This window comes from Anser cygnoides, chromosome 16, assembly GCF_040182565.1.
Source record: "Anser cygnoides isolate HZ-2024a breed goose chromosome 16, Taihu_goose_T2T_genome, whole genome shotgun sequence".
NCBI classification, from domain to species: domain Eukaryota; kingdom Metazoa; phylum Chordata; class Aves; order Anseriformes; family Anatidae; genus Anser; species Anser cygnoides.
The window spans coordinates 8,034,342-8,050,915 of record NC_089888.1 but is presented as its reverse complement, the minus strand read 5'-3'; the positions used below and the strand labels follow the sequence as shown (position 1 = coordinate 8,050,915).

Genomic DNA, 16,574 nt, shown 5'->3' with positions numbered 1-16,574 from the left:
ACTCAATAAACCGAAAGGCTATTTTTTGAGTTATAGTGTTTTTTTTTTTTTCCTAAGAACTGGCTTTTAGCAAAAGGATTCTGTTTGTGAAAATTAAAAATAATTTTTATAAGTGAAGAATGATTTTTATTTTTTTTCCCCCTCAACAAAGGCAGTTTCAGAAAACAAAACCACAAATAAAAAAGATATTGAAGAAAGTGTAGAGAACATTCTTTCTCTTCCCCCTCCCCTCAAAAGTTTCCTGTAAAGGAAAAAATAAATGTCTTTCGACTCACTCACAGAACAATAGGGCCCCACTCTCACTGTCTTTAGTCAGGCAGCTCTTGAATTAGTGTCCTCTTATGGGACCAGGAGGATGTAATTATTTCAGCTGGCCCAATACAATTCCATCCCAGGCTTCAGTGTTCCGCTTTACCTATTACCCTGTCTGTCTCCTAGAAGCATTTAGGATTCCAGACAGACAGCAAAGCATATTTGCAAAGCAGTCGCATGACTTCAGAACCACTTGTATACGGAAACGTCTAACACCCTCACGTCAGGTTGCTTGTGAAAGGAGTAACGGATCTGCACCTGCAGAAAAACCTGTTCTGAGCTTCAGCCTCCTAAAAAAATGATTTTAGATTTTAAAAACCTGAAACCTCATTCTCCCCCTAAGGCTAAAGCCAAACCACACAGCCCGGATGCAGCACAGGTGCTCCCAGGGCAGTTGACCGGCACTTGTCCCCTTTGGGATGGCCCCGCAGCATCCTCCGGCCCCGCCAGCACCCCAAAACGTGCCCACCACGACCCAGCATCGCAGCCCAACTCTTACCGAAATCCCCACTCAGACCGACCCCGGCCCCTTCGATCTGCAGAGAGCCTACACTGAATCTCAAATAGGGAATTTTAAAGGCATGGAAATTAATTTGCATGAGAGACGAAACAAGGTGGAGTGACCCTAGGTAGGACAGAAGGGAATAATTTTCTCCCCGGGAGGCTCTTTTTGACCTTGAGGAGTTTGCAGCACTGCACCGAGCACCGGAACAGCTGGGGCTGGGGGCACCAAGCCTGACCCCACCACCGCCTGACACATGCCAGGGCAGGGGCAAACCCGATCATGCAGCCAAAAACCTGCGGGTTTACAAGGGTTTTCCATGCTCAGTAGGGAAGATTTAGCTTGCGGCAGGATGAGGGAGTCAGCCAGGAAGGGCAAGGAACAGGGAAGGTACAGGTGGATTGTGAACTTTGCATGCAGCACCCAGACACAACAGCTTGGAAATAAAAGCAACGGATTGATTTACTGCCTTGTAAGTGGCACTAGGTCTTCTCCAAAGCTGAAATTCTCCTGGCGCCCTGATTTAGCAAACTCGTGCAGAGACGGATGTTTATGCGCCATGATTTATGCTTTTATCCAAACATCAAACATTGTTTGCAGGGAACACTTAAGCCTTCCAGATTGGCACTGCCTTAAAAACCACTATCAATGACGAGGTTAGCAGCTCTGAGGCTCTTTGCAAACAAGCAGGTAGGATAAAATTGAACTATAACTTTTTTTTTTTAAGCAAGACTAGTTAAGCAAATAAGAACCCTAGAAAACACCATAAAGATACTGGTTTCTTGCCAAAGATATTTTCTCTTTAAGAAAAGAAAACCATGGGGCGTTCTTTGTTTTTGTTTTCCAAGATTTGAAGCTGAGGTTCAGAAGAGAGAGACGGCTGAAAGGAGCAATTACTCACTGCAATAATTAGGAAGAACATTAGTCATGTTTGGGAGCTGGAGAGGTGCTTCTCTGTGCAGGGATGGCAAGTAAACAGCACGCAAACATTTACCTCTTTCTTTTAGAGCCTGAGCCCCTGTGACAGCAGTCACCAGCCCACATTTTGGGCTTTCCAGCAAACAGCCACACAGGTGAATGCCTGTTTTTGAACTCCTTAATGTTGGATTTTTTAGCCCCATCAAATTGCTACCTGGGAAACTCCCATTATTGATCATATCAGGATTAGAACTGCCTCGTGAACCTCCTGCCCTCTGCACAGCAGAGGACACCCTCTGCACCGCCGCCCCTTGCACACCTGGGGCTGAGAGCAGAGGGGCTGGCGGACCCTGGGCACCCTCCCCTGCCTGCTGTGTGGCCAAGATCCTGCAGTGACCTGCCTGCAAGAGCCGGGCTGCAGCAGCAGCTGTCCTGCGGGGCTGGCATGAGGGCCTGCAGAACTTTCAGAAAAGGAAAGCATTCACGGCTGAAAGCTAGCCCAGGAAGGACTTCACTCAGCAAACCTAGACAACGAAACCCACCATGCTCGCAGAATCCCTGGGCTCCAACACCCATACCTCTCAGCCACAGAATACAGCTGTGCTGGTGGATAACTCAAACCAACATCATGCTGCTGTCTCACTACATAAAGTGATTCTTTCACGCAAGGTCAGAGTGAACTATAGATTCAAGTGTATCTAAATACAAAACTACCACTTGCTATCAGGGCACTGGCAAAAATACAGATATAAATAGATTGCATTAGTTTTAGTTACATTAAGTCTGAAGTTGGCTTATTAATAACAACAACAATGAACTAATCCAATTAGACACCTGCACAGTAAGTTTAGGATGGAAACACTGATGCAATCAGCTACTATATCATATGATGGCTAAACTAAATAATGATAATAAAGAAAGGTTATGACTGTTTTTGAAAAGGTGGTTCTATGCCTTTAATATTGCCGCCAGGGCAAGGGAATCTGATATTACATCCTAAACACAATTTACGATTCATTACTGGGGCTCTGGCCACACCCGGCAGCTAATCTAGAATTTCACACATTTAATGAACTTCATACTTGAAATATGTGGTCTGTAAAATCTGATTTACACTGTTGTTAAAATGGTTGGTGTTCGAAAGAAAATATATTTTAAAGTATGTATTTGTGCACAAAGTTTTTTTTTTTCCTAAAAAAATCCAAACCCAGTCATTAATTTACCCCAAAGCATATAAAACGTTCCCTACAGAGTAATTTCTAGTGCAGTATTTCTTTCAGCACCTCAGATTTACTCCCTATGTTTCTTCAGGAGCAACTGCATTCAGTTATAGAAAGAAGTAGAGAGCCTTCACAATATAATTGCAGGTACTTTGGACAGTAAGTTAACTTGACAAGTCAGCTCATGATGGAGTCCAGGGTCTATAATTAGTGCTTACCTGCCACCATCATAAAAATGCTGCATTTGGTCAGTTCTTGCTTGAGCCATACAAGCCTTGCAATCCTAGTTCATTCAAGCGTGTTAGCTTTTTATTGGATGTTAACACCTGATATTTCCTTCAGGCTCTGGTTTTACTGAAGGCTTTGTCGCATTATGTTCTTCGAAGCCGGAATGGCAACAGGAGCTGAAAGAAAGAAGAGCGGGAACATTTATAAATCACTGCCCCACATGCATCCTTATGGTGAAAGATCACAAAAGACATATGAGGGCTGCTGAAGGAAATAGCTGTCACTCAGATGTGAAATACAAGATGTTTCTTTCTGTTGAAGACTATTTATGGTGAGCACTGCACCTGTAAAAATTAGTTCCACACTTCAGTAACAAGGACTCAAAAGAATTAAACTTAAACAAAACCAGCCAGATTCCCTGGAGGTGCCAAGGAGCGCAACCCCCTCAGCGCACACCAGCCACGGATCTTCCACCAAAATATCAACATGATGCATCTGTCAATGCATCTGATTTTGGAACGATTTTCTCCCTAAGGGATTAGTGTTGCAAACAGCAATTTTACTTTGCAAATTTGTTTTCTGGATCATTTCTCTTTGTATATAGGAAAGATCAGATGTCAAAATGTGATCAGCAAGAGCCTGAGGCTGCCTAGAAGCAAAACTGGGCAGCTTTTAATCAAACTTTAGCCCATAGACATTTGCCTAAGAAATTCTGGCACTGGTTGTAACCTAAAATGTAAACTGTCACTCGGGTTAATTTATCTGGATCCAGCCAAAAGGCAGCAATACTTTCAGATAAACAAAAAGGAGGATGCTAAAGACTAGAAAGGGGTGTATCTGGGGAAAGAAAAATATGAGGGTTGAGAACATCTAACCTTTGCCTTTTAGAAACTTCTTCATTTTACAGCCTAGCCATCAGGGTGGAGAAGGCCCAAGTTTCTATGCCACTCTGTGCATCATTGATAAATGCTTCTTTAGAGTAGCTCTTAGCAGACGACAATGGCGTGGAACCTATTTAAAACTTATCTTCTCTTTCTCCTTCTCCAGGGATTTTACTTACCTTGGACATGGACAAATAGAGATGAAGGGAAGAATTGGTTATTAGTTTCCAGCTCACACTTCAGGGGGAAAGATTGCTTGCCCTCGTTTAATTTTATTCACCTTCAAACATGAAAATCACTCTTCTGTTTGTCATTGGTCTTGAAGTAATTGCTGCACGCTAGAAAGAAGCCAAGATGGCCTATTAAATATTTAAAGCTACATTAATAAACAACAGGATGCGACTGCTCCAGTTACTTTCAAAAATTAAATTAAGGATCCCGAGTGCAGACCGAGTGACTTGTAAATACGTCTCGGTGCCCAGGCAGGAGCCCTGTGACAACTGACACCCACACCACAGCCCAGGGCAGCCGCGGAGGTAAGCCCTGGCTGGGCAGGGTGGGTGCTGGTGTTTCCTGGGGCTTACTAACCAGAGCAGCTCCAACAGCATGCACCCTCCTCGCTCACATTGCAGGCTCGCGCCAAGGAAGCCTTGGCAAGAGAGTGGTTAAAACACTGGCTGCTTTTCACTGGGCCTCTGAAACTTTACAGCTCAGGGTGTGCTGGTTGTCAAACGTAAGGAGAACAGGATGGAGCCTAATAGAGGTGCAGCTGGAGAGAGCAATAAACATTTCCAGCAACATCTCCAGGGCAAAGAAAGATCCTACCTCGTAAGGGCCAAGGGGCCCGCTGGCAGCGCCGCCAGCCCTCGGTGGACGATGATGAGCTGCTTCACCGCCCGCCGCAGCCCAGGCCTCTCCTCAAGGGTCCGATCTTGTCAACTCTTGGAACGAGACCGAAGGGAATAAAACACAGTAAGAGCAACCCACTCAAGCTCCCAGATGTGAATCAGCACCCTGAGGTGCCCAGGAGAGCGGGCTGAGACGCAGAGCTTGCTGCCCGCTGTGACGGGCTCTGTGGCGCTGGCCCAGGCCTCAGGTGCAGCAGCAGCTGCAGGGTGTGGTGAGGCGCCGGGGACTGTGTCAGGACAGAGATGCCATCTGACAGAGGCAATGCCGATCGGTATAATGGTGCCTTTTAGTCACAACCTTTATATTGAACTTACAAACAGTACAGAGGAATTCCACCTCTGCAGACAGCATCCCCTTGGCCTTTTTGATAGGCTCAGCACCAGACGGCATTTCTTCTCATGGCAGTTGGAACGGGTTAACGTGCTCCATCGAGACCTGTGGCATTTCATATAATAGTCACACCAAGTCTCATTTTAAATAGGAAATCTGATCAATAGCGATTTGTGTCACTTTTTGACAAGTTACACGATGGTGAAGTCTGCCACTGTACAACATAAATCGGAAGTGACATGTCTTAAAAGTGTAAGAGCCGGCACGAGACAGATCCATATCTAAAGGCAGAGAAATACAATGCCTACAGCAGAGCTGCAACACAACTTTTTTGGAGCAGATGCACAACACATGACTAAATATACTGTCTGATGAAATCACGAGCACGGGAGATGCCCCCGTCCCGCGTGCCCACCAAGGTGCGTGCCCCAGGACCACGTCTGAGCTGACTAAGCAGAATCATGTAGCACCATCAATCCACCTCTATTCAATACTCTTAATTTATATTGTGGGTAATTCTACTTTTACCCTGGTAAACAAGTCTCTGGACATGGTTAAACTACTCAGAGTGTACATTTAAAATAAAATCTGTTTCACATAAAAGGACAAATGAGAATGACTATTACCCCCATCTTTAATGCGCTAAATTCTTTCGCACAGATTGTTCTTGTTACTACTTCTTTCTGTGAGAGAATCTGAACAGCACACAATATTCCTCCTTACGTGCACAATTACAGCAAGCCAAAAGAAGGAGACTTTAAAGTGGGAATGCTATGATTTTAAAGCCCTTTTTTGTAACCCACTCAGTCAATAACAGTTAGGTCCTAGGCCACAAAGGGAGAAAAAGCAAAAGAGGGAAAGACATTTTTCTGAAGGCCAAATCCTGCAAGTTGCTGATCATCTATAAATTTAATTACAAGAAGCAGAAACTCAAGAGATTCACTGTGTAACCTAGAGAGCCCCATACCACCCAGAGTTTTAGGGCAAGGAGATGCTCGCTTGTAGCCCCAGGAAGCCATGGCAGCTAAGCAGACATTAGGCTGATGCAGTTTTGTTACCGACTTTACGTAAGTGCTGGACCAGGACTTAGTGCTGCTAATCACTGCTGCCACGTGCAGCAAACTTCTTCCTTGCATTACCTTTTTGCAGTTACAGCAAAGCCATTTCTGCAATTAACTGCTGCTCACATTCTCAAACTCACCACTTTACCATGGAGTTGCAAAACACTAGCCCTGATCCGCAGTCCCAATTTCAAGACAGAACAAGCCAGCAAAATTGTTAAATTGAGGTTTATCAAAACTCCAAATAACAGCAGTTTTTGTGTTTGCTTTTTTTTTAAACTTCCAATCACATTCCTAAATTAAAAACAAACATTTGGATACACCATGGAACAAGTATCTTTCCTATATGATTGACTCTAAGGTGGGGAGAAAGTCCAATAATCAAACAGGAAAATAATTTTGTACACCACACTTTGCCGTGGGTTTTGGGTACAGCCCAGAGACCCCAGGTTCTCTGTGCCTGCCCCCATTTCCTATCTGTGAAACAGGAACAGCAGCAGCTACCTTCCTCTAGTAAACAGTTATCATGACAACGATATTTAATGCCGTGCTAATGCAATGGAGAAGCAGCAGAGTACAGAAGTACAGCTGTCATTAACTGGAGCCATCGGAAGGAAAAGACAGAGGGCATATCAACAAGATTTTCTTCTTTATGAATGGCTTAAGGTGAGGTTCTGTATGTCTTCGTGCCACACGTAAGACTCAGGGCCATAATACGAAACCCAATTACCAGACAGCACCTTTTTTTTTCCCCTCCTCCCCTCCCTTTAAAGAAAAAAAGACACTAGTATATAATACAACCACAATTTGAAAAATAAGGCCACTGGCATTCTTTAGTAAAGCTTAAGCTGAAAACTTATCCCAGGATGCGTGATCTTCCAAAAATCTGCCAACCCCTGCAGTGTTCAAACTTCTTGTATGACCACAGCCACATGAAGAATGAAATTAAACCCCATGGAAATCTTTGACATTTCTACTATTATGCAATGTTTGGGTGAAAAAAAAAATTGCAGAAATTCTCCTTCCCTTTCCAGAGTGAGTTTAGAAAAACTATTTCTAGCTTTTTTTAATTACACATTTCACCATTAAAAAGAAACCGTCCATAAATTAAAAGAACCACTAACTAGGGCTTATGTAACCCATTTGGAGTGGGAAATTGGTAACACTTGGGAGTGAAGTCTGTTACTGTAATTTTTGAAGTCCACAGCGTTCATTTGATGTGTGCAAACATCACAAAAATTGCGTATTTAACATTTGCATTAACTATCTTACACAAAAGAATGTCGATCATGAGAGAGGTTAATATGCTGGCATCTGTCTCCTATAGAACCTAAAAGAAAAGCTTTTTAATATATATTTAGGAGTCTGAGGGAATAGTTTTTAATCACTGCTTGGAGTTAAATAATCTCCCAAGTTATGGATTTACTTTATCTAATTCTATTTTTCATTTTTATTTGAGAGTGTTTATAGTTCTATTACATTTTGGTAGAAAAACACTGCATTGTGTCCTTAATGTTATTGCAGTTTCCTCTGCAGAGAATATTCAGCATTAAATTCCTTCCTCTCCCTCCATTTCTGACACAAACGCGGCAGCCAGCCCTGTGTGTGACTGCTGTGTGCAGAGCGAGTTCCTTAATCAAACGTTCGAGTGATGAGAACATGCCAAAAATAGCTGCTCCTACTGCTGTTGCGTCACTGCTTTTCCAAGAGCAGCACATACATGTTTCAAGCGAAAGGCCCGCGCCTCCTAACTCACGCCAGTGGGAATCACCAGTACCAACCATCTTCTCCCTCACTGGGGTTACACCAGCTTAAAAAACTCTTGAGGCTAACTCGACCAGTCTTCCCGAACGAGCCGGGTCTCCTGAAAATGGCTTTTCAAACAGGCAGGCACCCGGGGCTGCCTGGGCCAGGAATGCGGTGGCACCCAAATTTCCACCTTGTTGTAACACAGGTGGCACCTGCAGCCACTCCTACGCTCCCCAGGGCTGATGAATACCTTTACATTGCGATACAAAGCTTAGACAGCTTGCAGAAAGCAATCCTGCGTGAAGCTGCAGTCTTGCAAGAAGCCACTGATAAAGCGAAGGACAGCAAAAGCTGCTATCTCCGATACGCTTTAAGCTTCCTGTGAAGACAGCTAGCAAACTGTTTATAGCAAAAACTAATAAAGCAGGTCTACACTGATCAGCAGGGAACACTGATCATTTCTCATGTGCATTTCCCATGTAGCCACATTAAAGGGCCACAATTTAGCTTAATCTCTACACTTAATTCTGTCAAAACACATCTTGGACTGATCAATGCAGGACTAACTCAGGTGCATCATACCTGGCATATATGGATGAAATAGAGAAGTTGCATAAAATTTATTTTTCCACCTTGTTTTACAACATTCCCTTTTAAGTTCTTACACATCTGCAACATATAACTCCACAGAACAATAAATAATTGGCATTCATATTTCTCTTGAATCAAGAGTATTTACATGTTGTTTAAGTAGATGACAAGTACAAAACATCAGCATCACAGTAAATATCCTTTTGACAACAGAATCCATTTCCCCAATTAAAAATTAAATTAAATTAACATTAATTTTTAACAAATTTTAACAATTAAAAATGTTCTCAAAGGCATATAAGTACACAAGTTGTAGTAGGCAGTAGTAATGGACCATATTGGCAAAGCTGTAGAACCCAGGATTTCGTGCAAATCAGAGTTTATTAACTTTGAAATAACTAATAATAAATAAAAATAAAAAGAGCCCATCCTGCTCACACTGACGATTCTAGAGGGCGCTCAGCTGGCCCTAGCTATGCAACTGTGGAGATGAGTCAATCCCCATCTGAACAGCTGTGCACAAAGAATGTGTGATGGTGAGCTGCACGCAATATAGTTCACATACCTGATTCAGAGCACTGCCTATGCAAACTAAGGATTTATGATGCATCTGACAATGCAGATGCTCTCTTTAAAAGATAGAGCCAGAACACAAGCTTTAGGGATTCACACGTCTAACTCACCAGGGCTCCCTGACAAACAGCCCATCCACAGAAAAATTTCCATCAAGAGGTGCAGAGAGCAAGAGAGTTTGTCACAGTATTTAATTGTGATAGTTCAGCAGACTGCAGAAAAACGCCTTTGGTGCTACTCAGTTTGGTCCGACCACAGCTGTACCTCTCAGCATGTAGCTCTCAACTCTGAAGGGACACCAGGGATGCCACTCATCACTCCCCAGTCCAGTTCTGATAAGACCCTGCACATATTTAAGCTGCTGAACAGAGAATGTTGCATTTCAATTGCAGTATGAGCTGAACAAAGCAAGTGTTTGCAAAGAGAAATAGGGCAAACCCTACAGAGGAAACATATCCAAGAGTAAAAGAAAAGAAAAGGAAAAAAAAAAGAGGTTGTTATGCACCTGGAATTACTGCAGTGATGCAAGAAGAGAACAGTGCATATCACAAAATCTGCACGTAACTAACCACCAAAGCAGCACATCACAGAGCACAGGCTTCCCTACAGCAGCCAGGAGAAACAAGAACACACCAAGACACACACTGCTATCCTACAGCATCACTTGTAGCGCAGTCCCAAAGCTCACAAGTTATACGAACTGCCGCAGTACGTTAAACCAGAACAACAACAAAAAAGGAACAAAAAGAACACTAAATCTACAAACAAGATACTACATACAAGAAAACAATGCTTCACTCTCAATAAGCACAAATGATGAGCATACTAGATGAAAAAGATTAATATAAATTTCCAGCAGAGAATACATTTATTCAGATGTACAGTATGAACATATGTATTAAACTTTGCTTTTAAAAACATTTTTAAATAACTTAAGAGAAATAGATTTCAGACAAAGTGCTAAACTTGAAAAATACAACAATCATTCCTCTCTCCTGCTGTTTGTTAGATGGCAGTTTTAATTTTCTGATTGCTTTAAAAAATGCAGTGTATACTCAGAGACAAATTACTTCCTGGATTTACAACCTTGTGCAAAAAAACTAGCTGCAAAGAAACATAATCCCCACCCCAGGACACAGCTACAGATTAGTCTCAATGCCACTAAATACGCATTTGTTATTAAAGTTATGATTCAATAAATATTACTGAAATCACAATTCACTCCCTTTCTTGGTGTAAGCTAATATTTTGCGAATATGGTCCACTCAGTGTAAACTGTATTGACTTCAGGAAACAGTGAATTCTACCATACATACGTCTCAAATATTTACATACAGTAGCATGGCACTGTTATTCTTGCAGGACATTGAACTACTAATACACTCTACATAGGGACTGGGATTTTACAAAGATGTGTACCATGATGTATTTTCCAAAAGACAAGAGGTACTTGACTTCTCAGTCACAAGAAGCTGCCAAAAAAAAAATATTGATTCTTGTCTTTAAACCTATTTAAATCAAATGTTGACTGGGGACTCCAGAACAGCTGCATGTCTGACACTATTCAGGAACTGTAGCGAGTCACAATAAAGACAATATGAGGTACCTTTTGGCCATAATTCACAAAAGGCTGCTAGCCCAGCTGTTCCAACATAGGGCTGTTCAGGCACTGCTTTTCTTCTTTGAGACAAATCAATGAGAAGTATAGGACTTTGAAGCCCTTACCCAATATGAACATGCATGTCAAAGGAGTAGGAATATATATTATTATTATTATTAGGAAAAATTAGAAGAGAATGAAAGGCAAATTTACAAATTATTATTAAAAGGTGACTGCTAAGAATTAGCTACATTTCCTTGGTCAGTAGGTTGTTTCTAAAGGTGGTTGTCATGTATTAGGATTTCAGACAAGTGCCTAATCAGAAGACTGGCACAAAAGAAAAAAGCATTGTCTTAAATTAAAGGGTGTTGGCTGTTCTTATTCCTGAAGGATTTTGAAACATAACTTCCTAAATTACGAGGGTTTCCCCCACATGAACTAATGACATGGCCATATGGACTTGCACCTTCCTCTCACCCCAAGCTACATGCATTATGAATTTCTCTATATAGCTTTTGGAACTTGCTTCCTCTCTTTCATATTTCCTCTCAGTAACTGAGAACAAGGAAGGCAGGTCAGGTTGTCCAAAGCATTCCTCAGAGAAATTACCAAAAATCAACCGCATAAGCCACGGCAATCTTAGGTCTGAAAATCCAAGATGCACCGCTATGGATCAGTGCAGACTCCAGCTCTCCCTTTAAAACAACACTCGGATTTTCCACTGATTTTCACACCAGAGCTTTTCATACAGCACTGTGCTGCTTGCGACAGTGTCTGTAGCAATGGCAACAGAAGTTGGCAGTCTATTAAAGGGGTTCGGTATGGCACAGAGGCAACCAGGGAGCTTCTGCTCCTCACACCAGCGCTGTTGCCCGGACCTGGAGGGGCTGCCTCAAGAGACAAGGGGGAGTTCAGGCTCTGGGCTCTGCCGTTCCCTGTCCCTCCGTGCAGCTGACCAGCAACGGCGCCAGGCTGTGCCCGCCACGACAGTGGTTTTTATGATGTGGGAACAAGACAGCAAGCAACTAATTTATCACAGACTAAACAGCCATTAGATGAGGATGGCTGCCACTACAGAAGCTCAGCCATGCTCGATGCACAGATCCAATGGTGAATGGTTTCTGCAACCCTGTCATTCTCCTGAACAGCCTGTGCATGTGTTGCCCTCCTCACTGTGTTATAATGGGGATCAACGCTTATTAGGAAAACAAAACTAATTGAGTTTTTGAAAATTAAAAACAAGTATTTTGCTCTGCACATGAGCCTAATACCTTTGTACAGACCCTGCTCCTGCTTCCAATTCAAGTTTTGGTTTTAGAGCAACGCAAGTGCAAGGTTCTCAAAAACTGCCTCTGCAGGGAGGGTGTCAAGAATGACATCCACCTAGGAGTGCCTCAGCTTATTTGCAGCTCATCTTCACTGTTTCACCCTAACAGGAAACAGATTTTGTGTAGTTGTAAGGAGTAGCAGCTCTGTGACCTTTCCTTTCAGTCTCCAAGGATTCAAGACATGTCTGCCACATTGTCTGCGGAACAGTACAAGTCTCTTCTCACGTTGTCAACACATTTCAAATCTGATCAAGTGCAAATTTCTTTTCCAAAGACGATTTGCTTTAGTTTAGATAATTTTCTCCTATACAAATAAATACAGAGTAAAGTTATTATGTCACCAGCTCCTTTTAACAGGAAGCACAAGAACTAAACAGAACTGAGTTTCTTCATTTTAGATTACATTTCTCTGTATTTATCCATGGCTGGATACCACCAAAATCACTAGGGTGACCACATTTCATCTGAAGGAAAATCTCAGACATGCTCAGATTCTCCAGTGTGTGTAGATTCGACGTGCTGGAGCCCCATTATGGGAACAGCATACCATAAATCAGGAATCAGCTGTCAGCAGCATAGTGCATCACCTACATTAAGGGATTTCCAAGATGTAAAAAGAATGTACCTACTTGAATCAAAAAAATAAATAATAAAACTATGTTACACAATGCAAGGAACACCACAGATATTTTAAAAAGTAACTTAAAAATTCTCAAACATATATTCCAAGGTCAGTTAGCAGCTTTTGGTACTTTTAACCACACATGAGGAACCAATCATCATTGCAGTTGCATGCATTTGACCCCAGTTAAATTGAACAAAAGTGACAAAAAGTGGATGAACTAACAAGTGCCTCCACCCTCAAAGAATCCTTCCCTTGTATCGTTAGGTTTCCGTTTGTAGTAGTTGTGAAGTCTTTTTCAATAAAGCAGCATGTAATAGAGATTACTACATGATCCTTATGCAAATATCAGACGTATTCATTATAGTAACAACTACATGATTTTTGTCTCTCAGCCATGTGCAATATTCGTCTCTGGTGTGCAAGAAAAGCAGCCCTAAGATGTGAGCTTTGAATAGCTTGGGGGAGAAAACCTTCGCCTCAGGTACTTCAGGACGTAGAGGGGAAGGCAGCTCACCAGAGTGATGACGGTGACTTTCCACAAGAATGACAAAGTTGCAATGAAGTAAACATCTGTAAACAGAGAAGAACACAGAGTCAAGAAAGAAGGGAAGCACGTTCTGGGAAGAGGTACAGAAAAGCAATATAATCTAACAACGCAGCTTAAACAGCCTCACCTTCTCCCCACGCACAGAATTTCAAAGCTCCTGCAGTCCCTGGTTCCTCACTTTTCTGCCCTTCTCTTTCACAGAAGATTCAGCTTTCTGTATAACACATTCCCTGTAGGATTCCAGCAGGCCATGTAACCCATCACAGGCAAGCACACATATATTCCCCATCTGAAACTGGGCTATCCATCTGCTGGCGATACTGAGCTTCCTTTAAATGGACTACTTGTACTCTGGGACTTGTCCTCTGCTACGTGGCTGGTAGTCCAGCAAACACATCTCTTAACTCAGTCATGATATCTCAGAAGCATTACAAAAATAGCTGAAGTGTTGTTCAAAATAGAGCTGGTATACCCATATTCATGACACAGATCTAGCCCATTGGGAAGTTATCCTCATTGTCTTCAGAGGACGCAAAGAGTTTATGGAAGAAGTAGTGACATCTTGTGGCTTCCTGAACAAACCCTGGATCAAACCGTATGGACCTGACACTTGCAAATAGACAACTACCAGAGTAAATCTGGAATTTTAGAATTCCTCACCTTTTTCCCTTTAGCCAGGGGAACTAAAATGATTAGCTGTCTTCCAGGTAAATTTTAAAAAAAGGCAAACAAACAAAACAACAACAAAAAACACAAGAGAAGAGCCCCCATTGAAGGAGACAGAATTGGGTAACTTTACTTCATCCAGTTAGAAGATAGCATCTTTCAAACCAACAAGAGAGGATAACATTTTTAGTTTCAAGTTCAGTTCCCACATGGAAATAAAAGACCACTACTGCACATGAAGGTGATACACAGTGGAGCTCTGAAAGCAAGGATGAGATTCACTGAGCCGCACAAAGCTTACTGACTACCTTACCTTTTTCTCCTCTAGTGTTTTGCTATGAGAAGGAACCATAAAATACCCTTAAAAATCAAAGAGAGCTTGTTCTGGTCAGAACCACTGTCATTATAACCATGTTAACTTCCTCAACAGCCTTTAAATTGAGTTCATGTCCTTACAGTCCTGTTACTATCCAGGTCATGAAGCAACTGCTTGGTGAAAAAAGGCATTTAACCTTACCAATAAACTCATGTAAGAAGACCAGGGAAGCTATGTAGCAGGAGAGACTAAGCAGCTCAGCCACTATCATGAGCCAGTGCCATGTCTGGATTGTCAATGCTACCATCAGCAACTCGGTGAGAATCAAAGATGTGAAGGAAATGGCGACAATGTGGACAAATTCAGATTCAAAGAGGAGAAGTGCTCCGTACATAATGATGCTACCTGCAAAAGAGTAGAACAATTTGGATATTTTTTAAACACCAGTTGAAGCTCTAAAACCCACTGCCAGGTCTTGGAAAGGCTGAAACATAGTCATGAAACCTGTTAAATGTAATGACAATGACTCAGTTACTATTTAGGAGACAACTGATAAGATAAGGAAAAGTTACTGCAGAGGTGCCCAGACTTTTACGATAGTCTATCATACTCTTAGACACATGGAAATAGGAAATTAACGCACACTATTTTGGCAGCTGGTGACTTCTAGCATCACGAAACTCTACCCTTCCAGAAAAGCAGCTGGTCACTACTCAGAAGCTTAAAGATATCAAATACTTCTAAACCCCACTGCATTGCCTCAGTGCCCAGATGGAAGTAAGGTGGTGTGAAGCTCAGTTGATACAAGTTAGCTTCTCTTTTGCACTACTTTGGCCAAGTTCTCTCCCCTTGACACTTTCCCCTAAAAGAAGGACACATTAAAGCACACCATTAATGATGTATTGTTGTGTGCTTCTATTCTAGCTATAAGCCAGGGAATGCTCAAAACACCCTGCACAGCCACCTGCATAAATAACTCATGTTAGCAGCATGAGTAATCTGCACCAACATCCATCACACTAGGCTAGTTTCGGAAGGGAAAACCTGCAAGTGACTAGAGCTCGAGCCACAGAGTTCAAATCCAGCTGTGAACTTTCCAAAATTTAGGGCTGCTCAAGTTTTTGGTTAGGCTCATCTCTGCTAGCAACTAGTCCAATTGTTTGGCCTGATGTTTTTTAGTTATTTAGCACATCAGAAGTGAAGTCACTTTAACCAAATATTGTAACGAGATAGTGGTCTTAGCTCAAGGATAAATCTTTCCCTCAATGCATCACCCTCTGGCTGTAGCTTTCCACCACTTGTGAGTTTTCTATAAATGCCTTGGCTTTGCCATCATATTTATACAGCAACAGAAGACCGTTAGCCCTGTCAAAGGGTTCTACTGTATTAGATTTCAGAAGATAATGCTAAGAGAGCTTTTGTATTCTTGGCTTCACTCCCTACAGAGGATGGTAACATCATTTAAATCAGTAAGAACTAGCTGCTTATTTTGGCACATTTATGCTGACTGTTGTTGATAAAGGAGTTTTGGAAAACAAGAAATTTTGTCACAGGATCATGTTACCATTTTTAGCTTTATAGCTCAGCATTATGTACACATTTTCCATGATTCCCTGATTAACAGTTAAAGTATTGGAGTTTGAAGTTACTTAATTTAAAAAAAAAAAAAAAGACAAATTGAAAGAAAAGGACTTCTTAGAGTCATATACCCCAATCACCACATCCACTTTTGTAAAATGGATGCATTGTAATTAAGGCATTTGCTCAACTCTCTTAGCAGGCTAAGTAGAGTGTATGTGATATGATCAAGACCTTGAGCTCTACTCTAATCCTTAATTACAAATGGCTATGAAGTAACCAGAACTATTGCCACTACTAATAAACAGGGTTAGGATAAAATACACTAATCCACAGATTCTGTTTTGCATACTGACTAACCAGCATAACCCATACATTTGGAAACCTTTTTCAAAACAAAGGAAGAGTCTCTTATGGTAGAGTTTTAGAGAAAACTCTCTTACAGTAGTTTGGCTGTACTATACAGATGGAACAATTACAGCACCAAAAGGAACTTTCACAAAATCACAAAGGGTTGTCCCGATGGAAAAGGGCACAATGCTTTGAACTTCGACATCATACCACTATGACATTGTTGATCAGTTGCTGCCAGTATTTAGCTTTAAATTGTTTTTTGCTTTGGGAATACTACCCAAATTTT

General features: G+C 41.8%; 2 protein-coding genes across 6 annotated transcripts in view; both read right to left on the bottom strand.

Moving 5' to 3' along the window:
• The window catches only part of NFATC2 (nuclear factor of activated T cells 2), a 111,870-nt gene extending 103,304 nt beyond the window's left edge, over positions 1-8,566 (bottom strand). For all 5 annotated transcript variants that reach the window (XM_066978140.1, XM_066978141.1, XM_066978146.1 and 2 more), the window contains exons 1-2: positions 4,887-8,566; positions 3,171-3,356 (exon numbers count right to left, since the gene is read on the bottom strand). Coding sequence is in view for 1 of the 5 variants with exons in the window: in XM_066978143.1 (XP_066834244.1) it covers positions 3,171-3,183 (13 nt within the window). In the remaining 4 variants the exon portion in view is untranslated. The remainder of the gene's footprint in view (positions 1-3,170; positions 3,357-4,886) is intronic.
• A 149-nt stretch (positions 8,567-8,715) lies between these two features.
• The window catches only part of ATP9A (ATPase phospholipid transporting 9A (putative)), a 61,169-nt gene continuing 53,310 nt past the window's right edge, over positions 8,716-16,574 (bottom strand). The window contains exons 27-28 of the mRNA XM_048072475.2: positions 14,558-14,761; positions 8,716-13,397 (exon numbers count right to left, since the gene is read on the bottom strand). Of these exons, the coding sequence (XP_047928432.1) occupies positions 13,261-13,397; positions 14,558-14,761 (341 nt within the window). The 3' untranslated portion in view covers positions 8,716-13,260. The remainder of the gene's footprint in view (positions 13,398-14,557; positions 14,762-16,574) is intronic.